General features: G+C 45.5%; 1 protein-coding gene across 1 annotated transcript in view; it reads right to left on the bottom strand.

Annotated features, from left to right (window-relative positions):
* The window catches only part of hif1an (hypoxia inducible factor 1 subunit alpha inhibitor), a 47,580-nt gene that overhangs the window by 19,466 nt on the left and 7,362 nt on the right, over nt 1-20,752 (bottom strand). Inside the window, exon 2 of the mRNA XM_067972666.1 lies at nt 1,083-1,327. Coding sequence (XP_067828767.1) covers nt 1,083-1,327 — 245 coding nt within the window. The remainder of the gene's footprint in view (nt 1-1,082; nt 1,328-20,752) is intronic.

The raw sequence follows: 20,752 nt of genomic DNA, 5'->3' as shown, positions 1-20,752 counted from the left end.
ATTAGAACATTTTCCACTATAAAACTCTATGCTGTTATTTAGAAAAGGTGGAAAGACATGCGTTTCCGATAGGGACGGATAAACCTGCTCCCCATAACTCAGGTAAATGCATCTACCTGATGATTGTAAACAATTTTACAACACCAAGTTATAGTCCAGCAATTTTATTTTAAATTCACAAGCTTTCGGAGGCTTCCTCCTTCCTCAGGTGAACGATGTGGAAATCCTCATCTACCTGATGAGGTACTGAGTGATACATACCAGAAAGTCCCAGCTTTTAATCATAGCTCTATGTTGTCTCAGCCAGGTTAACAGTGCTAAATAGTACAATTGGCCTTGGCGATGGGGAGGGGGGGTGGGGTGGCGGGCGGGGGGTGGGGGTTTGAACAAACAACCAGAGTTTGCACTCCTGATGGGTAGCAAGTCACCACTGCATGTGGACACCAGGCATGGAAGACTAGGTGCAGCTGTGATGCCCCAGTTGGTCAACTAGCCTGCTGATATTCTTTATCTGGGCTCAGAGATGGTCTTGAGAGGAAAATATCATAGGCCTGATGGTGCCCATGGAACATACTTCTGCATGGGTTAATCTTTTGAGGAGAGGGAAAAAAAAGGTTAAAATAAACACGCAGTACAATAACTGTCTATCTAACTTTTGGATGAGACATTAAACCGAGGCCCCGTCTGCCCTCTCAGGTGGATATAAAAGATCCCATGGCACTATTCGAAGAGCAGGGGAGTTCAACCAGTGTCCTGGCCAATTTTTATCCCATTAACCAACATCACTAAAACAGATTATCTGGTTGTTATCGTGTTGCTGTTAGTGGGACCTTGCTTTGCACAAATTGGCTGCCTTGTTTGTCTACATTACCACAGTGACTACACTTCAAAAAGTACTTCATTGCCTGCAAAGCGCTTTGGGATGTCCTGAGGTCATATAAATGCAAGTTCTTTCTTCCTTTCAATTGTCGTTGTCCAGAATCAATTAGCTTTTACATGTAAAATTATTCTATGTTTTCCGACAGGCCTTGCATTAAAGTGCCTTAGTTGCACACTAGGAAGTTCGTCTGTTCCTGTTTTACCTGTCGTCACCTTGTTCGATTTTACCAAGCTTTTCCACAAACTCACTGAATTTCATCTCATCCCGTCTAGACTTTGGTTTGAAGTTCTTGAAGTTAGCCATTTTCTTTTCATCATAGTACAAGAATTTGTGTGTTTTGGCAACATAAACAGAGAAGTCCCCCTCTCCAATATTCTCCTGCAAGTACTCGAGGTCCCATTTCAGTGCTGGGTACACCAGGTTAGTATCCGTCAACACTACCGGCTCCTAGAATGGAGAAAGAGAAAACATATCAACATAGGTTTCACCAAAGTATGTGTGCAATTGGGCATTTATTAACCCTCTTCCCAATTCTGCATTATCTCTGCATGACAGCCACACTGAAGCAATATTGATTGTGTCCCTGTGCTGCATCAATTGGAAGGATACTCGGCAATACAAGGTGTTGCTTGTTTGTTATAACATGCACCAATGTATTTCCCTGTATTTTCTGAAACACATCACCGTATAATACACATGACAGTACAGCAAGACAGGGCCAAAACTAATACCAATACCATAAATGCCACCACAATGACGGACAAGATTGTAGTATTGTAGTTATTGCGGATGATGAAAACACAGCTGAATAACTAACAAACTACAGCAATATAGATGAGGTGACCGGCAACACACAGTACACACAAGCTAACAGCACACAGCTATCAGAACGCATGACGATTTATTTTCTAATTTTCTCCCCTAATCCTGCTGACTCTTGCTGGCGTAGCTTCCAATTATGCTGGCAGTCCTCTTGTTCAAGTGTGTGAGCTGAGACTGTTTATATTGGCAAGCTAATCAACTGTGCAGGGCATCACAACTAAGCTCAATCCATAGCTCTGGGTGCATGGAGCATGTAGTGATGGGAGCAGAAAATTGCAGACTAGAGAAATTTAAAGGGATGGGCGAAATTAAACGGACATGGAATAGGGTGACAAAAATTCTGAAAGCCTTGGGTAAAGCTCAAAAGGCATCCCGACCCATCACCAGCCAGTGTTGGCTGAAGGGGTGGAGGACTAAGAAGTGACATGCAAAAATGAGGGGAAAAGTAACCCAAGGTGCACGAGTCTGCAGGCAGGTGACAGTACAGCCTAGCAGCTGACTCCATTCGATGACTGTTGAAGTGGAGGTGGTTCCATGTGAGACGGTCATGAGGAGGGTAGGCCTCTTTGCCAGTCAATGGCACCGTTTCTATAGATCAGCACTGCAGCATCCCTGCAAGGAGGTGGAGGCTGGAGCTGGCAGTGCCAGGCCAAGTTACATGGTCCTTGCAGGCGTTCTGGCAGCAGGTGGCACATCTTTGCATCTAGCTCTCAGCTGCACCAGACCCTGTGAAGACAGCTGCCCACAGTCGGTGCAACATCGACAGACATGGTGGGTGACATCTTGGCGGGTGCAGCCAATCAGGATAATTTGGGCGTTCTGTCTCAACTTCCCTTGGGAATGGAAGCCTCCGGCAACGCAGCACTCCCTCAGCAGTGCACTTTAGGGTCACCCTAGATTTCGTGGAGTTGGGCTTGAATCGATGACCTTCAGACCCAGAGGGGAGAGCGCTCCAACTCAGCCAAAGTGGCACCGACCTAAGAGTGGGCATGTTTTGGTTGTCCTTTTTTTTTTAATACGTTCATGGGATGTGGGCATCGCTGGCGAGGCTGGCATTTATTGCCCATCCCAAATTGCCCTTGAGAAGGTGGTGGTGAGCCGCCTTCTTGAACCGCTGCAGTCCGTGTGGTGACGGTTCTCCCACAGTGCTGTTAGGAAGGGAGTTCCAGGATTTTGACCCAGCGACAAAGAAAGAACGGCGATATATTTCCAAGTCGGGAAGGTGTGTGACTTGGAGGGGAACGTGCAGGTGGTGTTGGTCCCATGTGCCTGCTGCTCTTGTCCTTCTAGATGGTGGAGGTTGCGGGTTTGGGAGGAGCTGTCGAAGAAGCCTTGGCGAGTTGCTGCAGTGCATCCTGTGGATGGTACACACTGCAGCCACTGTGCGACGGTGGTGAAGGGAGTGAATGTTTAGGGTGCTGGATGGGGTGCCAATCAAGCGGGATGCTTTGTCCTGGATGGTGTCGAGCTTCTTGAGTGTTGTTGGAGCTGCACTCATCCAGGCAAGTGGAGAGTATTCCATCACACTCCTGACTTGTGCCTTGGAGATGGTGGAAAGGCTTTGGGGAGTCAGGAGGTGAGTCACTCGCCGCAGAATACCCAGCCTCTGACCTGCTCTCGTAGTCACAGTATTGATATGGCTGGTCCAGTTAAGTTTCTGGTCAATGGTGACCCCCAGGATGTTGATGGTGGGGGATTCGGCGATGGTAATGCCGTTGAATGTCAAGGGGAGGTGGTCAGACTCTCTCTTGTTGGAGATGGTCATTGCCTGGCAATTATCTGGCGCGAATGTTACTTGCCACTTATCAGCCCAAGCCTGGATGTTGTCCAGGTCTTGCTGCATGTGGGCTCGGACTGCTTCGTTATTTGAGGGGTTGCGAATGGAACTGAACACTGTGCAATCATTAGCGAGCATCCCCATTTCTGACCTTATGATGGAGGGAAGGTCATTGATGAAGCAGATGAAGATGGTTGGGCCTAGGACACTGCCCTGAGGAACTCCTGCAGCAATGCCCTGGGGCTGAGATGATTGGCCTCCAACAACCACTACCATCTTCCTTTGTGCTAGGTATGACTCCAGGCACTGGAGAGTTTTCCCTGATTCCCATTGACTTCAATTTTACTAGGGCTCCTTGGTGCCACACTCGGTCAAATGCTGCCTTAATGTCAAGGGCAGTCACTCTCACCTCACCTCTGGAATTCAGCTGTTTTCTCCATGTTTGGACCAAGGCTATAATGAGGTCTGGAGCCAAGTGGTCCTGGCGGAACCCAAACTGAGCATCGGTGAGCAGGTTATTGGTGAGTAAGTGCCGCTTGATAGCACTGTCGACGACACCTTCCATCACTTTGCTGATGATTGAGAGTAGGTTGATGGGGCGGTAATTGGCCGGGTTGGATTTGTCCTGCTTTTTGTGGACAGGACATACCTGGGCAATTTTCCACATTGTCGGGTAGATGCCTGTGTTGTAGCTGTACTGGAACAGCTTGGCTAGAGGCGCAGCTAGTTCTGGAGCACAAGCCTTCAGCACTACAGCCTTTGCTGTATCCAGTGCACTCAGCCATTTCTTGATATCACGTGGAGTGAATCGAATTGGCTGAAGACTGGCTTCCGTGATGGTGGGGATATCAGGAGGAGGCCGAGATGGATCATCCACTCGGCACTTCTGGCTGAAGATGGTTGCAAACGCTTCATCCTTGTCTTTTGCACTCACATGCTGGACTCTGCCATTATTGAGGATGGGGATGTTTCCAGAGCCTCCTCCTCACGTTAGTTGTTTAATTGTCCACCACCATTCACGACTGGATGTGGCAGGACTGCAGAGCTTTGATCTGATCCGTTGGTTGTGGAATCGCTTAGCTCTGTTTATAGCATGTTGCTTCCGCCATTTAGCATGCATGTGGTTCTGAGTTGTAGCTTCACCAGGTTGGCACCTCATTTTTAGGTACGCCTGGTGCTGCTCCTGGCATGCTCTTCTACACTCCTCATTGAACCAGGGGTGATCCCCTGGTTTGTTGGTAATGGTAGAGTGAGGAATATGCCGGGTCATGAGGTTACAGATTGTGCTGGAATACAATTCTGCTGCTGCTGATGGCCCACAGTGCCTCATGGATGCCCAGTTTTGTGCTGCTAGATCTGTTCTGAATCTATCCCATTTAGCACGGTGATAGTGCCACACAACACGTTGGATGGTGTCCTCAGTGCAAAGACGGGACTTCATCTCCACGAGGACCGTGTGGTGGTCACTCCTACCAATACTGTCATGGACAGATGTATTTGCGACAGGTAGATTGGTGAGGACGAGGTCAAGTAAGTTTTTCCCTCGTGTTGGTTCGCTCACCGCCTGCCGCAGGCCCAGTCTGGCAGCAATGTCCTTCAGGACTCGGCCAGCAGTGGTGCTACCGAGCCACTCTTGGCGATGGACATTGAAGTCCCCCACCCAGAGTACATTCTGTGCCCTTGCTACCCTCAGTGCTTCCTCCAAGTGGTATTCAACATGGAGGAGGACTGATTCATCAGCTGAGGGAGGACAGTAGGTGGTAATCAGCAGGAGGTTTCCTTGCCCATGTTTGACCTGATGCCATGAGATTTCATGGGGTCCAGAGTCAATATTGAGGACTCCTTGGGCCACTCCCTCCTGACTGCATATCACTGTACCGCCACCTCTGGTGGGTCTGTCCTGCCGGTGGGACAGGACATACCCAGGGATGGTGATGGAAGAGTCTGGGACATTGGTTGAAAGGTATGATTCTGTGAGTATGGCTATGTCAGGCTGTTGCCAGATGTTAGTGAGGAGGACTTTGCAGGGTCGACTGGGCTTGGTTTGCCGTTGTTGTGTCCGGTGCCTAGTGGTCTGATGCCGGGTGGTCTGTCCAGTTTTATTCTTATTACGACTTTTCGTAGCGAGATTTTACAACTGAGTGGCTTGCTAGGCCATTTCAGAGGGCAATTAAGAATCAACCACATTGCTGTGGGTCTGGAGTCATGTATAAATCAGACCGGGTCAGGACGGCAGGTTTCCTTCCCTAAAGGACGTTAGTGAACCAGATGGGTTTTTACGACAATCCGGTAGTTTCATGGCTATCATTACTGATACTAGTATTTTAATTCCAGATTTTTTATTTAATTAATTAATTGAATTTAAATTCCCCAGCTGTCGTGGCGGGATTTGAACTCATGACTCCGGATTATTAGTCCAGTAACATAACCACTATGCTACCGTACCTCTGTACTTTCTCCAGGGACTCAATAATCGCCAGCCATGTGTGGTGACCAAAACCAGACAACACTCCAAGTGTAACCCATATCAAAACCTTGTAAAGCCTAAGTTTAGTGTCCATAGTTTTATACTGTATTGTTCTATAACTTGAACCCCTATTTGCCTTCCCAGCGGCCTCGTCACACTGCATTGTGCACCGTTATGACTCCTGGGTCCTTCTCTTGATCTTAACCTTTAGTGGGTACCCCTATAATGCATAAATATGCCTGGAACTTCTCAAACCAATACTCATAACACTGCACTTATTCACACTGATGGACATATGGCTCACGCGCACGCACACACACAGGCCCAATCCCCTAACCTATGTAAGTTACACAGCCATGTGTGAGTTTCCACTGATCCTGTGCAAAACTAAATATTCTTTTTTAGAAACAGAAACAGGCAGGTCCAGATACCTGCTTTAGGGTTGTTTTTAAAAATAAAGCAGGTGGCTGCGTTTAAACAAGAGTTGGGCTCATGGTAGTTGTATTAAAAATACATCACAGCTAGGTTTGGTGAAGAGTGTGGTCATGGTTTAAAAGTGTGCATTATATTTTAGATGCTCACCTATCACACTGTTTTGAGATGCTCACAATACAATTAGCATCTAACAAATTGCAGTGTGTTTTTAGTTGCTTATTGCAGTGCGTTTTTAGATGCTTATTGCAGAGTGTTTTTAGATGCTTATTGCAGAGTGTTTTAGATGCTTATTGCAGTGCGTTTTTAGTTGCTTATTGCAGAGTGTTTTAGATGCTTATTGCAGTGCATTTTTAGTTGCTTATTGCAGAGTGTTTTTAGATGCTTATTAGTGTTTTAGATGCTTATTGCAGTGCGTTTTTAGATGCTTAGTGCAGTGTGCTTTACACGCTTATTGCTCAATAGTGTATTGAGATGCTCACCGTTCTATCATTTCATTTTATTTCTTTGATGATAGTTATTGTTTGATTTTGTTTCATTATAAGTGAAGAATTAAACAGAACACACGGCAAACATGGTCTTTGAACGTTTATTTTGGCGCCTTCAGATATGCAAAGATTAAAAACTGAGGGAGGTCGGTATGGCGGAAAGTAAAGGGCTCAGTTTCATACTGTGCTGGGCCTGGTCTTGCCTGTATCGAAATTTCGCAAGAACAAATGGCGAACCGCTTCCAATTTGGAAAACAAACTGTGCCCTCTGAGTGCATTGAAGGACCGCAGTTTACGTTTTACTTACAACTTTAGTCCTCATTTGATAAACACCAGGTACCATCAATTGAAAATGTCAAAACTGAGACTGATAAGATTTTTTGTTAGGCAGGTAGATGGAGTTAAGATGCAGATCAGCATGATCTAACTGAATGGCCGCCTCCTGTTCCTATGTTCCAAGCTTAATCATCCAGCTCACTATACAGAACTCACATGGAGAGAGAGAAAATATCAACAGAAAACTTCACTGGAGAGATTTTTCCTTCCGAATCCGCCTACTCGCTTCTATTGCAGAAAGTTAATAAAACTGGGTCACGTCAAGCAATAAAATACGAAATACAAAAGCAAATTGCTGCTAAATTGTATCTCATTAGGGTTATAAATCAGAATTTAGAACACCATAGAAAGTTTGATGCCATTCACTGTAGTCATGGGACACACATCGCCGTCAAAGAAAATACAACTGCAGCGCATTAAATGCCATTCGTGCGCTTTCAGCCTCACGTTTTTAAATTGCGTTTCGTATTGTTCTGCCAGGCTCGCAATGCCACTGTAACAGAGTGCGAGTCGCGGCCGCCGGGGACTCGCTGCATCGCAGCCGCGAGGTGGCGGTGTGGTCGCTCCGGACCGAGACCAAGCAGCGCCGGAGAGCCTACGTGACTGGGGCAACGTACACAGGGACACGGGGGAGGAGGAAGGCTGAGGCTGAAAAAACACCGCAATTAGGAGGGGGAAGGGAGGAGAGAGAGTCTGCTCAGTGTTGCATTACACCACCCCTAACTAGCCAAGAGAGAGATATATAATGTACTCAATTCAGATTGCTAACAGTTCAGCATCACCATCTCCAGCCGAGATTGAGATGCAATGTTGCCAAGGAATTAGGGATGCATTTATGCTGCAACTAGCATTGCTGCGAATTGGTATCACTTCTCGCCAACACTATAGTCATAGTCTAAATGCAGGTTAAATCTCACTCCCATTTGCTCCAGGGTCAGACTCGCCCTCAACTCACAAGTTTAATGTCTGTGTGGGGCAAACCCCTCTTTGTACTAATGTCTATCTGTGTCATTGGTAACACCGTGATCCCAGTGAGAGCTCCTTAAAGAAGCACTGCCAAGTATTTGCATGATGTGGAGATGCCGGTGATGGACTGGGGTTGACAATTGTAAACAATTTTACAACACCAAGTTATAGTCCAGCAATTTTATTTTAAATTCACAAGCTTTCGGAGGCTTCCTCCTTCGTCAGGTAAATGTTCAGGAGCTCCTTGAAGTCTACGCATTTATACATCACAGAACAATACATGGTGTTTACAGACTGCCCCTGCAACTGCCCGTTGCCAAGGCAATCACCGTGTTCAGACAGAGAGGTGTCACCTGCAGAACCCCCGAATACACATTCAACAAAAAAACAAACAGGAAAAAAAAACAGAGAGAGGCAGAAACATCCGGAAGGCAGAGAAAGCCAGCAAATGACCCATTATATTAAAAACAGATAACATTTGTTCACTGGTGGGGTAACGTGTAGCGTGACATGAACCCAAGATCCCGGTTGAGGCCGTCCTCATGGGTGCGGAACTTGGCTATCAATTTCTGCTCGACGATTTTGCGTTGTCGTGTGTCTCGAAGGCCGCCTTGGAGTACGCTTACCCGAAGGTCGGTGGATGAATGTCCATGACTGCTGAAGTGTTCCCCGACTGGGAGGGAACCCTCCTGTTTGGCGATTGTTGCGCGGTGTCCGTTCATCCGTTGTCGCAGCGTCTGCATCAAGCTCACCATGGACTACTCCTCAGAATCAGTTTCTTTCTTGGACACACGAATCTCCATCAAAGACGGGCACCTCAGCACCTCACTCTACCGCAAGCCCACGGACAACCTCACGATGCGCCACTTTTCCAGCTTCCACCCTAACCACGTCAAAGAGGCCATCCCCTATGGACAGGCCCTGCGAATACACAGGGTCTGCTCAGACGAGGAGGACCGCGATGGACACCTACAGACGCTGAAAGACGCCCTAGTAAGAACGGGATATGACGCTCGACTCATCGATCGACAGTTCCGACGGGCCACAGCAAAAAATCGCATAGACCTCCTCAGGAGACCAACACGGGACGCAACCAACAGAGTACCCTTTGTCGTCCAGTACTTCCCCGGAGCGGAGAAACTACGCCATGTTCTCCGCAGCCTTCAACATGTCATCAATGAGGACAAACACCTCGTTATGGCCATCCCCACACCTCCACTACTCGCCTTTAAACAGCCACCCAACCTCAAACAGACCATCGTTCGCAGCAAATTACCTAGCTTTCAAGAGAACAGCGTCCACGACACCACACAACCCTGCCACGGTAACCTCTGCAAGACATGCCAGATCATCGACACAGATACCACCATCACACGAGAGGACACCACCCACCAGGTACATGGTTCATACTCCTGTGACTCGGCCAACGTTGTCTACCTCATACGTTGCAGGAAAGGATGCCCCAGAGCATGGTACATTGGCGAGACCATGCAGACGCTGCGACAACGGATGAACGGACACCGCGCAACAATCGCCAAACAGGAGGGTTCCCTCCCAGTCGGGGAACACTTCAGCAGTCATGGACATTCATCCACCGACCTTCGGGTAAGCGTACTCCAAGGCGGCCTTCGAGACACACGACAACGCAAAATCGTCGAGCAGAAATTGATAGCCAAGTTCCGCACCCATGAGGACGGCCTCAACCGGGATCTTGGGTTCATGTCACGCTACACGTTACCCCACCAGTGAACAAATGTTATCTGTTTTTAATATAATGGGTCATTTGCTGGCTTTCTCTGCCTTCCGGATGTTTCTGCCTCTCTCTGTTTTTTTTTCCTGTTTGTTTTTTTGTTGAATGTGTATTCGGGGGTTCTGCAGGTGACACCTCTCTGTCTGAACACGGTGATTGCCTTGGCAACGGGCAGTTGCAGGGGCAGTCTGTAAACACCATGTATTGTTCTGTGATGTATAAATGCGTAGACTTCAAGGAGCTCCTGAACATTTACCTGACGAAGGAGGAAGCCTCCGAAAGCTTGTGAATTTAAAATAAAATTGCTGGACTATAACTTGGTGTTGTAAAATTGTTTACAAGTATTTGCATATCAGTGCTACACCCTCACGAGGAGGCATTCCTAGCTGAATTGTCAACGGTTTTACAGCAACATGGATCCCCAGTTTCATCACGGCAAGAGAGACAGAAACTCAGCAGCAATGCCACTGGATTAAATCCCTTCATGGCCTTGCTCCTCTACAACTCTGTAACTATCAACAGCCCTACAACCCTCCAGAGAACTCTAGGTTCCTTCGATTCTGGCCTCTTGTGCATTCCCCCCTTTGCCGTGCCTGCAACAGTCCAGGACTCTCACTCGTGAATTTACCTCCCTCTCCTTTAAGATTCCTCCTTAAACCAACCTCTCTGACCAAGCTTTTAGTCACCACTTTAGTCACCACTCCTTTGGCTGGGCATCCATTTTTGTCTGATTACACCATTTTTCTACGTGAAAGGCGACATATAAACTCAAACTGTTGTTTAATATGGAGCTTGTTGTCACAAAGGGAGGGACAGAGAGAAAATAATATGCTCATAACAGCAATGTCAAAGGCTACACCAAAATAAACTCAGATAGAATGACAGCCATCAAAAAAAGTGGACCAGGCCTATCCCCCCACAGACAGCAAGACCAGGAGTAAGTCTTGGAGACAAAACAGCAGCAAGCTGAGCCAGACTAACAGAAGGCTTATTGCAGGCAACTGGTTTTCAATAGCACTGATCCTTCCCCTTCCCCCCCCACAAAGAATGTGCAATCAGGCTTGGCTCAGTAAGTAGCACTCTCACCTCTGAGTCAGAAGGTTGTGGGTTCAAGCCCCACTCCAGAGATTTGAGCACATAATCCAGGCTGACACTCCAGTGCAGTACTGAGGGAGTGCTCCACTGTAGGAGGTGCCATCTTTCGGATGAGACCAAGGTCCCACCTGCCCTCTCAGGTGGACGTAAAAGATCCCATGGCACTATTTTGAAGAAGAGCGAGGGAATTCTCCCCGGTGTCCTGGCCAATACTTATCCCTCAACCAACATCACAAAAAAAAAGATTATTTGGTCATTATCACATTGCTGTTTCTGGGTCCTTGCTATGCCCAAATTGGCTGCTGCATTTCCTAAGTTACAACGGTGACTACACTTCAAAAGTACATCATTGGCTGTAAAGTGCTTTGGGACGTGGAAGGTGCAATATAAATGCAAATTCTTTTTTCTATATAGGCAATCAATAAACTATCAAACACAATTAGTTAACATTTTAGTTTATTTTTACTTCAATCCAACCAAAACAAGAACACACTGCAAAAGGCAACTGAATCTGTACCTGATCTCAATCAGTTTGTCACGGGGAAGTCTAGGTAGAAATATAACTCCTCCTTAAAATTTATTGTTGTTTATATTTAATTCCAAATTGAACAGCTACTGGGAACAGGCCAAACGCTCAAAACAAATTGCACCCTTGCTAATAATTCACGGAGCTGAGGCATGAACTGTAAGTTGTACCGTAGCTGGCATTAAATCAGGCATTCCACAACAACCAAAACTCAAACATGCATGGAAAGACTGTTATTGTCCTTTAGAGGGTGCAGAAGTGAGCAACAGTGATGATTCTGGACCTTGGGAATTTAAATTATCAGAAAAGGTTGAGGAAGTAGGGGTTTTGTGGAAGTGCATGAAGGGATACTTGACCATATTAACCCACATAATAGGTTAGCTACAGCACACAGAGAAGCACGATTGTGTAATTACGTTTAAGCCTTGGTATGTTGATAATTAAGTTAGCTGAGCAGGTGCTTAGTACCGTCTGGCCCCCCTAGCAGATAAGGGTATTGCTGACTACAAAAATATAATGAGAATACAGTTTCTTGAAAGGCCATGTGGCCTTGAGACTGACTTCAGTCCTACTGATAAACAGGACAGAAATGTGGGGAGGATGGGAATGCTCAGGCCTATGTGCCAAAGTAATAAAGGGTTATGGACGTTCGGGGGGGGGGGCAGGCTCATTACTTGATTGACCAACTACCAAGTTAAAATAAAATGTTCTCTTTGTATTACTGGTTTGGGTGTTAATGCATCGGTATAGTGTTAAGTTTCGACAGTTTGTTTTCTTCAGGAAAAAGATTTTGAGGTGACTTAATTGAAGCTTTCAAGATTATGAAAGGAGTGACAAAGTTCACCTCTGCAAATTGTTCACTATGACACAGAGTTTAAATACGAGGATAAACAAGTTACAACTTAGGAGTAAGAAGTGAAGTCAGGCTGAAATTCAGAAGGAAGAAAAAACGAAAGCAAAACAAGTACTGGATTGTTAAAGAACAAATTTCAAAGAGATGAAGAGGGGCCCAACCTGGATAAATTGCATGGTAAAGTTGGGAGACAGCACTTGAGGCCAGCAGTGACAGGATGTACAGGGTACAGGCTAAAACAGTCTGACTGGGAGGATTTAAAGCATACTACAAGGGGATAGTCAAAGAAATAGTGGGGCCACTAAGACAAAGGGGTATTCTCATATGAGAGAATAAAAGAATGACAGGCGCTCAACTCTGCTCCCCTTGTGTTACAAAGGAAGATGAAAGAAGGGAGTATCAGAAGAGGGTGTGCAAAAACAACAGATATACTAAGCAAAATATTCTAAAACTGGAAACTGGAATTGTATCAAAGTACTGCAAAGTGACAAATATTAATCCAGGTTAACTATAGACCAGTTAGCCTCGCACTGTGAATTTGCATTACCCCCTTGACATTCAACGGCATTACCATCGCCGAATCCCCCACCATCAACATCCTGGGGGTCACCATTGACCAGAAACTTAACTGGACCAGCCATATAAATACTGTGGCTACGAGAGCAGGCCAGAGGCTGGGTATTCTGCGGCGAGTGACTCACTTCCTGACTCCCCCAAAGCCTTTCCACCATCTACAAAGCATAAGTCAGGAGTGTGATGGAATACTCTCCACTTGCTTGGATGAGTGCAGCTTCAACAACACTCAAGAAGCTCGACACCATCCAAGATAAAGCAGCCCGCTTGATTGGCACTCCATCCACCACCCTAAACATTCACTCCCTTCACCACCGGCGCACTGTGGCTGCAGTGTGTACCATCCACAGGACGCACTGCAGGAACTCGCCAAGGCTTCTTCGACAGCACCTCCCAAACCTGCGACCTCTACCACCTAGAAGGACAAGAGCAGCAGGCACATGGGAACACCACCACCTGTATGATCCCCTCCAAGTCACACACCATCCCGACTTGGAAATATATCGCCGTTCCTTCATCGTTGCTGGGTCAAATCCTGGAACTCCCTTCCTAACACGGACTGCAGCGGCTCACCACCACCTTCTCAAGGGCAACTAGGGATGGGCAATAAATGCCGGCCTCGCCAGCGACGCCCACATCCCATGAACGAATAAAAAAAAACATTAGTAGTAAGCAAACTGCTAGTAGCCATAAGGGATAGCATTAGTAGCTTCTCAGGGATAGTCAACATGGCTTTGTAAGGAGTAGGCCATGCAGGACTAATTTAATCAAATTCTTCAAGGAAATTACAGAGCATATGGAGGTTCCTAAACTTTGTTTTTTTGCTGAGTGCCCCCTTCGAGGATTCATATCCCATGCACGACTCCCACTTCCTAAGAATATGTATTTTTGCAGTCTCATGCCAAAGGTGTTTTCCAGGTTATAATTGATAAAAGATTTTAAATGTGTATTAAGTAGAAATGCAGATGATTTGCCAATAAATGTAACTTAAAACAGAAGGTGGGTAACACTTCCTATTTCAGGCATACAGCGTCAGGATCAAGCACTCCCAGGTTAAGTATAGCAAAGCCTCTTTACTCTGCATCAGCTCAAACACACAGAACAGCATCCCCCCACTGCACCCGTGCAGTACTGTGGAAGTGTTGCACTGTCTTTGGTGCCATATTTTGGATAAGGCGTTGAACCAGGGCAGAAGTAAAATATCCAATGGCACTATTTGTGGGTTTTAAGGAGGGTCTTAAAAGAAGGAAAGGGAGATGGGGTGGTGTAGGGAGGGAATTCCAGAACTTAGGGGCTGGATGATTGAAAGCACGGCTGCAAATGATGGGGTGAGAGGGGGTGAAATACACAAGAGGCCAGAGTCAGAGGAACAAAATGTTTCAGGGCTAGAGGCAGGAGTAGTGGAGGGCGATGTTACGGAAGTAGGTGATCTTTCTAATGGAGAGTATTCGGGGTCAGATGTTTAGCTTGGGGTTGAATAGGGCTGTTAACTGTCTGGTTCCACCTAAGGCAGTGGCTAGATTGGGGGATGGAATCAGTGTCAAGGACATGTATATGGAGTTTGTGGTGGGGGCTGAAGATTATGGCTTTGGTCTTCCCAATGTTTAACTGGAGGAATTTGTGGCTCATCCAAGACTAGATGTCAGACAAGTATCACAGAGGAAGTAGAGGGGGTCAGGGCAGGAGATGTAAAGCTTGTTGAACCCCTGTGTCCTTTTTGAAAGCGCACAGGTTCTTTTCACACCTCCAATTGGTGATAGGATGCATGCTGAGTGAAATCCCAGTACAATCTGTGAGTGAAAGAGGGAAAACTGATTTAGACTGTGGTTCGGCTTGAAGCACAAGCTTGATCTGTATGATCGTTGCACACCACTTAATCCTGAGAGAAGCTCGTGAATCCAGGACACTTCTGCAATATTTTGAAATTTGTCTTTTTTTAAAATCCAGTTGAGTACTCACTCCTGCAGGGACATTGGAATAGAAGTTCCAATAAACGATGAAGTGATTTACAATGGCATCAGTCTCCATCAGTGGCCTGGGCGGGTAAAGCAATGGGGATGCTGTTTGTAACAGCTGTTTGGTTCTGGAGAAAGGATGACAGGCTGGGTCAACACATTGCCCTTTCAATTCTGGGACCTGGATTTGATTCTGGCCCGGACTAATGAGATAAAGGCCTCTCTCTTTGGCTCTCTCTGCAGTTGTACGGTTTCTATGTAAAAAGAATTTCTAGCCCGCTTGACTCCTCCATCACAAACCCACTACTAATTTGGCACTAAATTTATCATCTCATTCAGAGGCTGATGTGCTAAATAGAAAATGTCACACTGGTGGAGTAAGGGATGCTCTTCTGAAGTTGGGGTAAAGGTACATTGTGGAGGAGAGGGGAGTACAGAGGGCTTTATTTTGCATCTGTGCAATATCTGACCTGGGAGTATTATTGCTAACATGGGGTGACTGAAATAGGAAGGTGTTCTATTCCCTGGCACTAACAACATTGCACTACGTTTTATATGAAACGGAAAAAATTGCTTTTGTTTTATTCTCTCGACAGCGCAACACCTAAAATCAGATTATCTGGTCATTATCACATTGCTGTGTGGCAAATTGGCTGACACGTTTCCCTACATTACAACAGTGTCTACACTTCGAAAGTTCTTGATTGGCTGTAAAGCGCTTTGGGGCGTCCTGAGGTCATGAAAGGCACTATATAAATGCAAGTCTTTCTTTCTTTTTGCTCACTAACTTCTTTTTCCTCCCCATCTCATACCTCCCCCTGACTCTCTGTGCTATAATATGTATACACAGGTGAGGTGGCTGACTGGTAATGTAGAATAACAGGTACATGCATCGGGGAGGTTTAACCCTCTGCCTTTCCACTTCCCTCTCCTCATTTAAGACCATCCTATAAACCCACTTCTTTGACGAAGCTTTTGGCCACCCCTCCTATTAACTCCTCCTCTGTCGTTAAAACTAATAGTGGAGAGACCGATTACAAAAAAATTACAGCCGCATCCGCAGACATGCAGATTGGAAGAAAGTGACCATCTTTAAATGCTACAGTGAACAGCAGCTGGCTGGAGCGAGTTTCCACCTGGAGAGTAAAACAGCGGCGCTACAGTTAGCCAGGCTGTTGTAAACACAGTGGATTATTTGAGATCAGTTGGACTGGCTGCAACAGTATAAAGTTGAAGCGTCTTGGGAAAGAGGAGATTTACATAGAATTACGTAGGAATTACAACACGGAAACAGGCTGTTCAACCCAACCCTGTCTGTGTCGGAGTTTGTCCTCCAATAGTCTGTCGAAACTTAATACTATACAAATGCATTAACACCCAAAGTAGTACAAAGAGAAACTTTATTGAACCCCAACTTGTATACAAGTGGAAGAGTACCTCAAACAATGGTTGAGGGTACAACTTCTCCGAGTCAATGAAACAGCTCATGTTTATACAATTCAGTAAACAACGCCCATCTGTTACAGAATATGGGCGTACACATACATTCTTTATTGGCTCAGGTAGTTGGTCACTCAAGTAGAGAGCCTGCCCCCGAACACTCATAGCCACCTTATTACTTTGCATGTAGGCCTGAGCAGATGTTAGTCATCTCCTTCCTCCTTACATTCCTGTCTCCCGTTATCAGTAGGGCTGTAGCTAGTCTCATTGTTACATGGCCATTTATTAATTCTACTCTTATCATATCCTGTAGTTAGCTACATCCCTATCTTGGGGGAGGACAGGCTGTGCTAGGCGACTTGTTCAACTAAATTAATTATCAACATGCCAAGGCTCAAAAGTAATTACACAATTGTGCTTCTATGTGTGCTTGTGGCTAAACCTATTATGTAAATTAATAAAGAGTTAATATGGTCAAGTATCCCTTCATGCACTTCCACAAGTCCTAATCCTGATCCCACATTCCTGTCTCCCTATCCTTCACCTAACATAGTCTTCAATGTTGACATGGTCTCTGCTTCAATCCCTAACCCCGGTAGTACAATAGAAGCCTCTGCCTATACCAATCATTGATCAAAGTGTGTTATGCTCACCTCTGTCGGCCGATGTGGGTGCACTGGTACCTGTGAGTGGGCACAGAGCACCTCTTGTGCAGCCTGACCCGCGTGATGTCCTCCTCTTTATCCTCACACTTCAGTTAGGGATATTCCTATTGGGAAACCCACTGCTGCTAGTAATGGTGCTGAGGGCAAAAATGTGTTTGATTTTTTAAAAAAAACAACTGACACAAAGGCCAGCAAAAAAAAAAATTAAAATGGTCCAGAATGGCCTTAAACCCTTTATATTGTGCCATTTAAATGAACCCCTGCCAGATTTCTCAGCGCCCTGCAAACCCGGACATCTTCAGTGCTATTCGTACTGGATATTTTGTGTGCACAAACATTAGTAAATTGCATGTAGGACATCCACACCCCATTTCTAATTTTAAATAAAGCTGCTGCCTGTTTCACACAGGAGCATCAACTGCCTACCTGAAGCCCCATTGGAATTATGAATGGCAAGCAAAATGGGCAGAGATCAATTGGGACTGATTGCTGCCCATTTTTACAAGCTGTTACGCCCTGTCTGCACCTGGGGTGTAACTAATACTAAAATCAATCACATGTATCTTTTCTTCCAATCTGTTGATGCACTGTATTATCTACTGCTCAAATTATAATTGTGTGCTCTGCTGTGCTAATATCCTATCTTTGCATTTTCGACAAACTGCTGACATCAATGAAAAATATACTCCGTGAAAGTGAAGCATGTTGGCAACTGACATCACATCAAAGAGCAGCAAAATGCACACAAGGAATAGGCTGCAATATTGTCTTGGTGCATTACAATCCATGAGAGCATCTCATTCATTGGGAAAATAGCACAGCATCCGAGCCCGATCCTGCTCTCTCGATACCCACACAAGCACACTTCGAGTAAGGGGGTCACTGCATAGAGATCATGACGGGGAACCCTGGCTGATTTTCCGCATCCCCAAACACAGAGCAGAGGTCAATTATACATTGCCGCTACCGCCCCAGCCAGCTCTGCACAGACCGGGTAATAAACCTGGGAACCCTGGTCTGCTTGGCTGATCTAATCAATTAATTAACCAGTTGAAGCATTGAGGGAGCTACAATACAATTTTTCTGGGTACAAATTATTTTTTTTTTGATGAATCAATGTTTATGTTGCTGCCAGAATTTTTTTGTAAGTAGTAGTGGCTTCTAATAATATAAATGGCTTTGATAAAATGAATAAGGAAAGCTTCTTTCTGCTGGTTGGGGAGTTAGTGATGAGGGGTCATCAATTTAAATTTTTTTACAATGAGGACGAGCGATTAGGAGTAATTTCTTTACACAAAGGGTTGTTGCAGCATGGATTGCTTTGCCACAGGGAACGGTTAAGGCAGACACAGTTGCATTTGGGATGAATAATGGAAGAGGAGGAAAACACAAGGCTACAAAGAGCACAAAGAGTATGCACAGACACAATGGGCTGAATGGCCTCCTTCTGTGCGGTAAACCTCGACGGCAGCAACCCTGCAACCCATTCCAGCCCATTGGTTACTGTACGCAGGCACCGTAGCCTAGAACTTCTGATTGCTGTTATTGTGACAACTGAGGTAACTCATTTAAAATAACCACCACTATTAAAATAACACCAACTGGAATATCCAGGACCTGCATAACAACTGTTCATTATGAATGGCTGCGGTACTGTTGCCCGTGCTGATGGCCTTCTTGATGCCATTTCTAGATCACGAGAGAAACAGGTGTTACAGCAGTGATTTATGGTTGCACTTACACCACAAGTTTACTGTTGGTTTTCAGCTTTGCATCAATGCTAAACTTGTGCGGTATAAATCGAGTGCTAAAGTAAAATCTGACTCCAGAGCAAAATGCAGTAAGACTCATTCCTCCAGGGAATCTCATTCCAGTTTACTTTGGTGACAGGTCAGGACCTGGCTCCAGATTCAAGAGAGACTTCAATTTGCTGTAGTGCCTTTCACATCCTCAGAGCACTTCACAACCAATGAATTACTTCTGAAGTGTAATCACTGTTGTTACGGAGACAAACGCAGCAGCCAATTTGCACACATCCAGGGTTCTCAAACAGCAATGACCAGTTAGTCAGTTTTGCTGATGTTAGTGGAAGGGCAAATGTTGACCAGGACACTGGGAAAATGCTCTGAGAAGTGTCCTGAGATCCAGTACGTCCACCTAAACAGGCATATGGGGGCCTCGGTTTAACATCTGATCTGAAAGACAGCTCTTCTGGCAACGCGGCATTCCCTCAGTACTGCACTGAGTGTCAGCCAAGATTATGGGCTCAAACCCTACAGCGGGACTTGAACCCACAGCCTCCTGACTCGGAAGCAAGGATGGTACCAGTGAACTAAGCAAAACTGCCGTACACCAATGCTATGGCTGTAGTGTAAATGCCCTCTATGATAAAAGCAAGGGATAGAGATATTGTTCACTGTGCAGTATTAGACGATGCCTCATGTTCTGATTATATCAAACCATAGCGAAGAGCCAGAATTTTCTGAAGTTCAGTGGAGTGACTGTTACGTATTACCAGATTCTATTACAACCCATACCATTCAAATTTATTAATCTGATGTCCAGATCCAAGGATACCGGAGTACTACATACTGTTAAACCTCCAGCACAATGTAATCGTGAAGAGTGTTTACATACCTTTGCGTTCAATTAAACTAAAACAGTTAGAACTAGGAAGTCCAGCCCTTCTAATGGACTATAAATATTACAGGCCAGGTGCTAAGTAGTTACAGAAAAATACCACATGCTACACCAAACTATACAAGTTTCATAAGCCATGTAACTTGAATGTCTGTTTGTACTTTCTACTCCAAGGCACATAAGTGACAGCCTTGGAATAAGGGACAAGGTATGGCTGCAGGGATCAATGTTATCCAGTAATAAGCGGTTGGTGGTATCGGATGTGCCTTTTGATCTCCCTCTCTCCGCAAGTAGCCGAATCATCAATGACTAGAATCAATTATTAGCACTTTGCTCTGGAGTCAGATTTTACCTTAGCATCTGATTTACACGGCACAAGTCTGGCATTGATGCAAAGCTGAAAACGCTTCACGCCGACGATAAACTTGTGGTATAAGTGCAGCCATAAATCACTGCTGTAACATCTGTTCCCCTCTCATGAACTCTGGAAAAGCAGAGGATTATGAATTTACATTTAGCACTTAAAAAAATCTAAATGGGGAAAAAGCGGGAACAGGGTACTGAGTTAGACGATCAGCCATGATCATTTTGAATGGCGGAGCAGGCCCGAAGGGCCTAATGGCCTACTCTTGCTCCTATTTTCTATGTTTCTATGCTTGGCCAAACTCCTCCAGCGAGAACAACATGTCCACAAATGCCTCTGACACACTACACTGGAACTACTGAAAAATTCACCAGTAGGGGTGCCCTGGTCATTTTTTCTGATGCTGATTTGTCAAATTCAATTTCAGAACTTGCCATGGTGGGATTTGAACCCGTGACCTCAGGTTTGCTTGTCCACTAGGCTACTATATGTCCTTTGCTAAGATCAGCTAACTCAGTGAACAAACCTAGGATCTTCATTCATAGTTTGCACGCCTTAGTACCACACCAGCAAGTGCATTTATACTAGGCCACCGGGGAGTCCTGTATAAATGATTTTTAAGCTCCAATTGTTTAGTTCAGTTAATCTCCCTGGCCAGACTCATTGGGATAGGTGAGCAGATCACCTGCTCCAGCTCTCTGTTAACCCTAGGACGGTTCAGAA

The sequence above is a fragment of the Heptranchias perlo genome, chromosome 36 (assembly GCF_035084215.1).
Source record: "Heptranchias perlo isolate sHepPer1 chromosome 36, sHepPer1.hap1, whole genome shotgun sequence".
Classification (NCBI taxonomy): domain Eukaryota; kingdom Metazoa; phylum Chordata; class Chondrichthyes; order Hexanchiformes; family Hexanchidae; genus Heptranchias; species Heptranchias perlo.
Note: the sequence above shows the minus strand (reverse complement) of the source record. Positions and strands in the feature narration are given on the sequence as shown.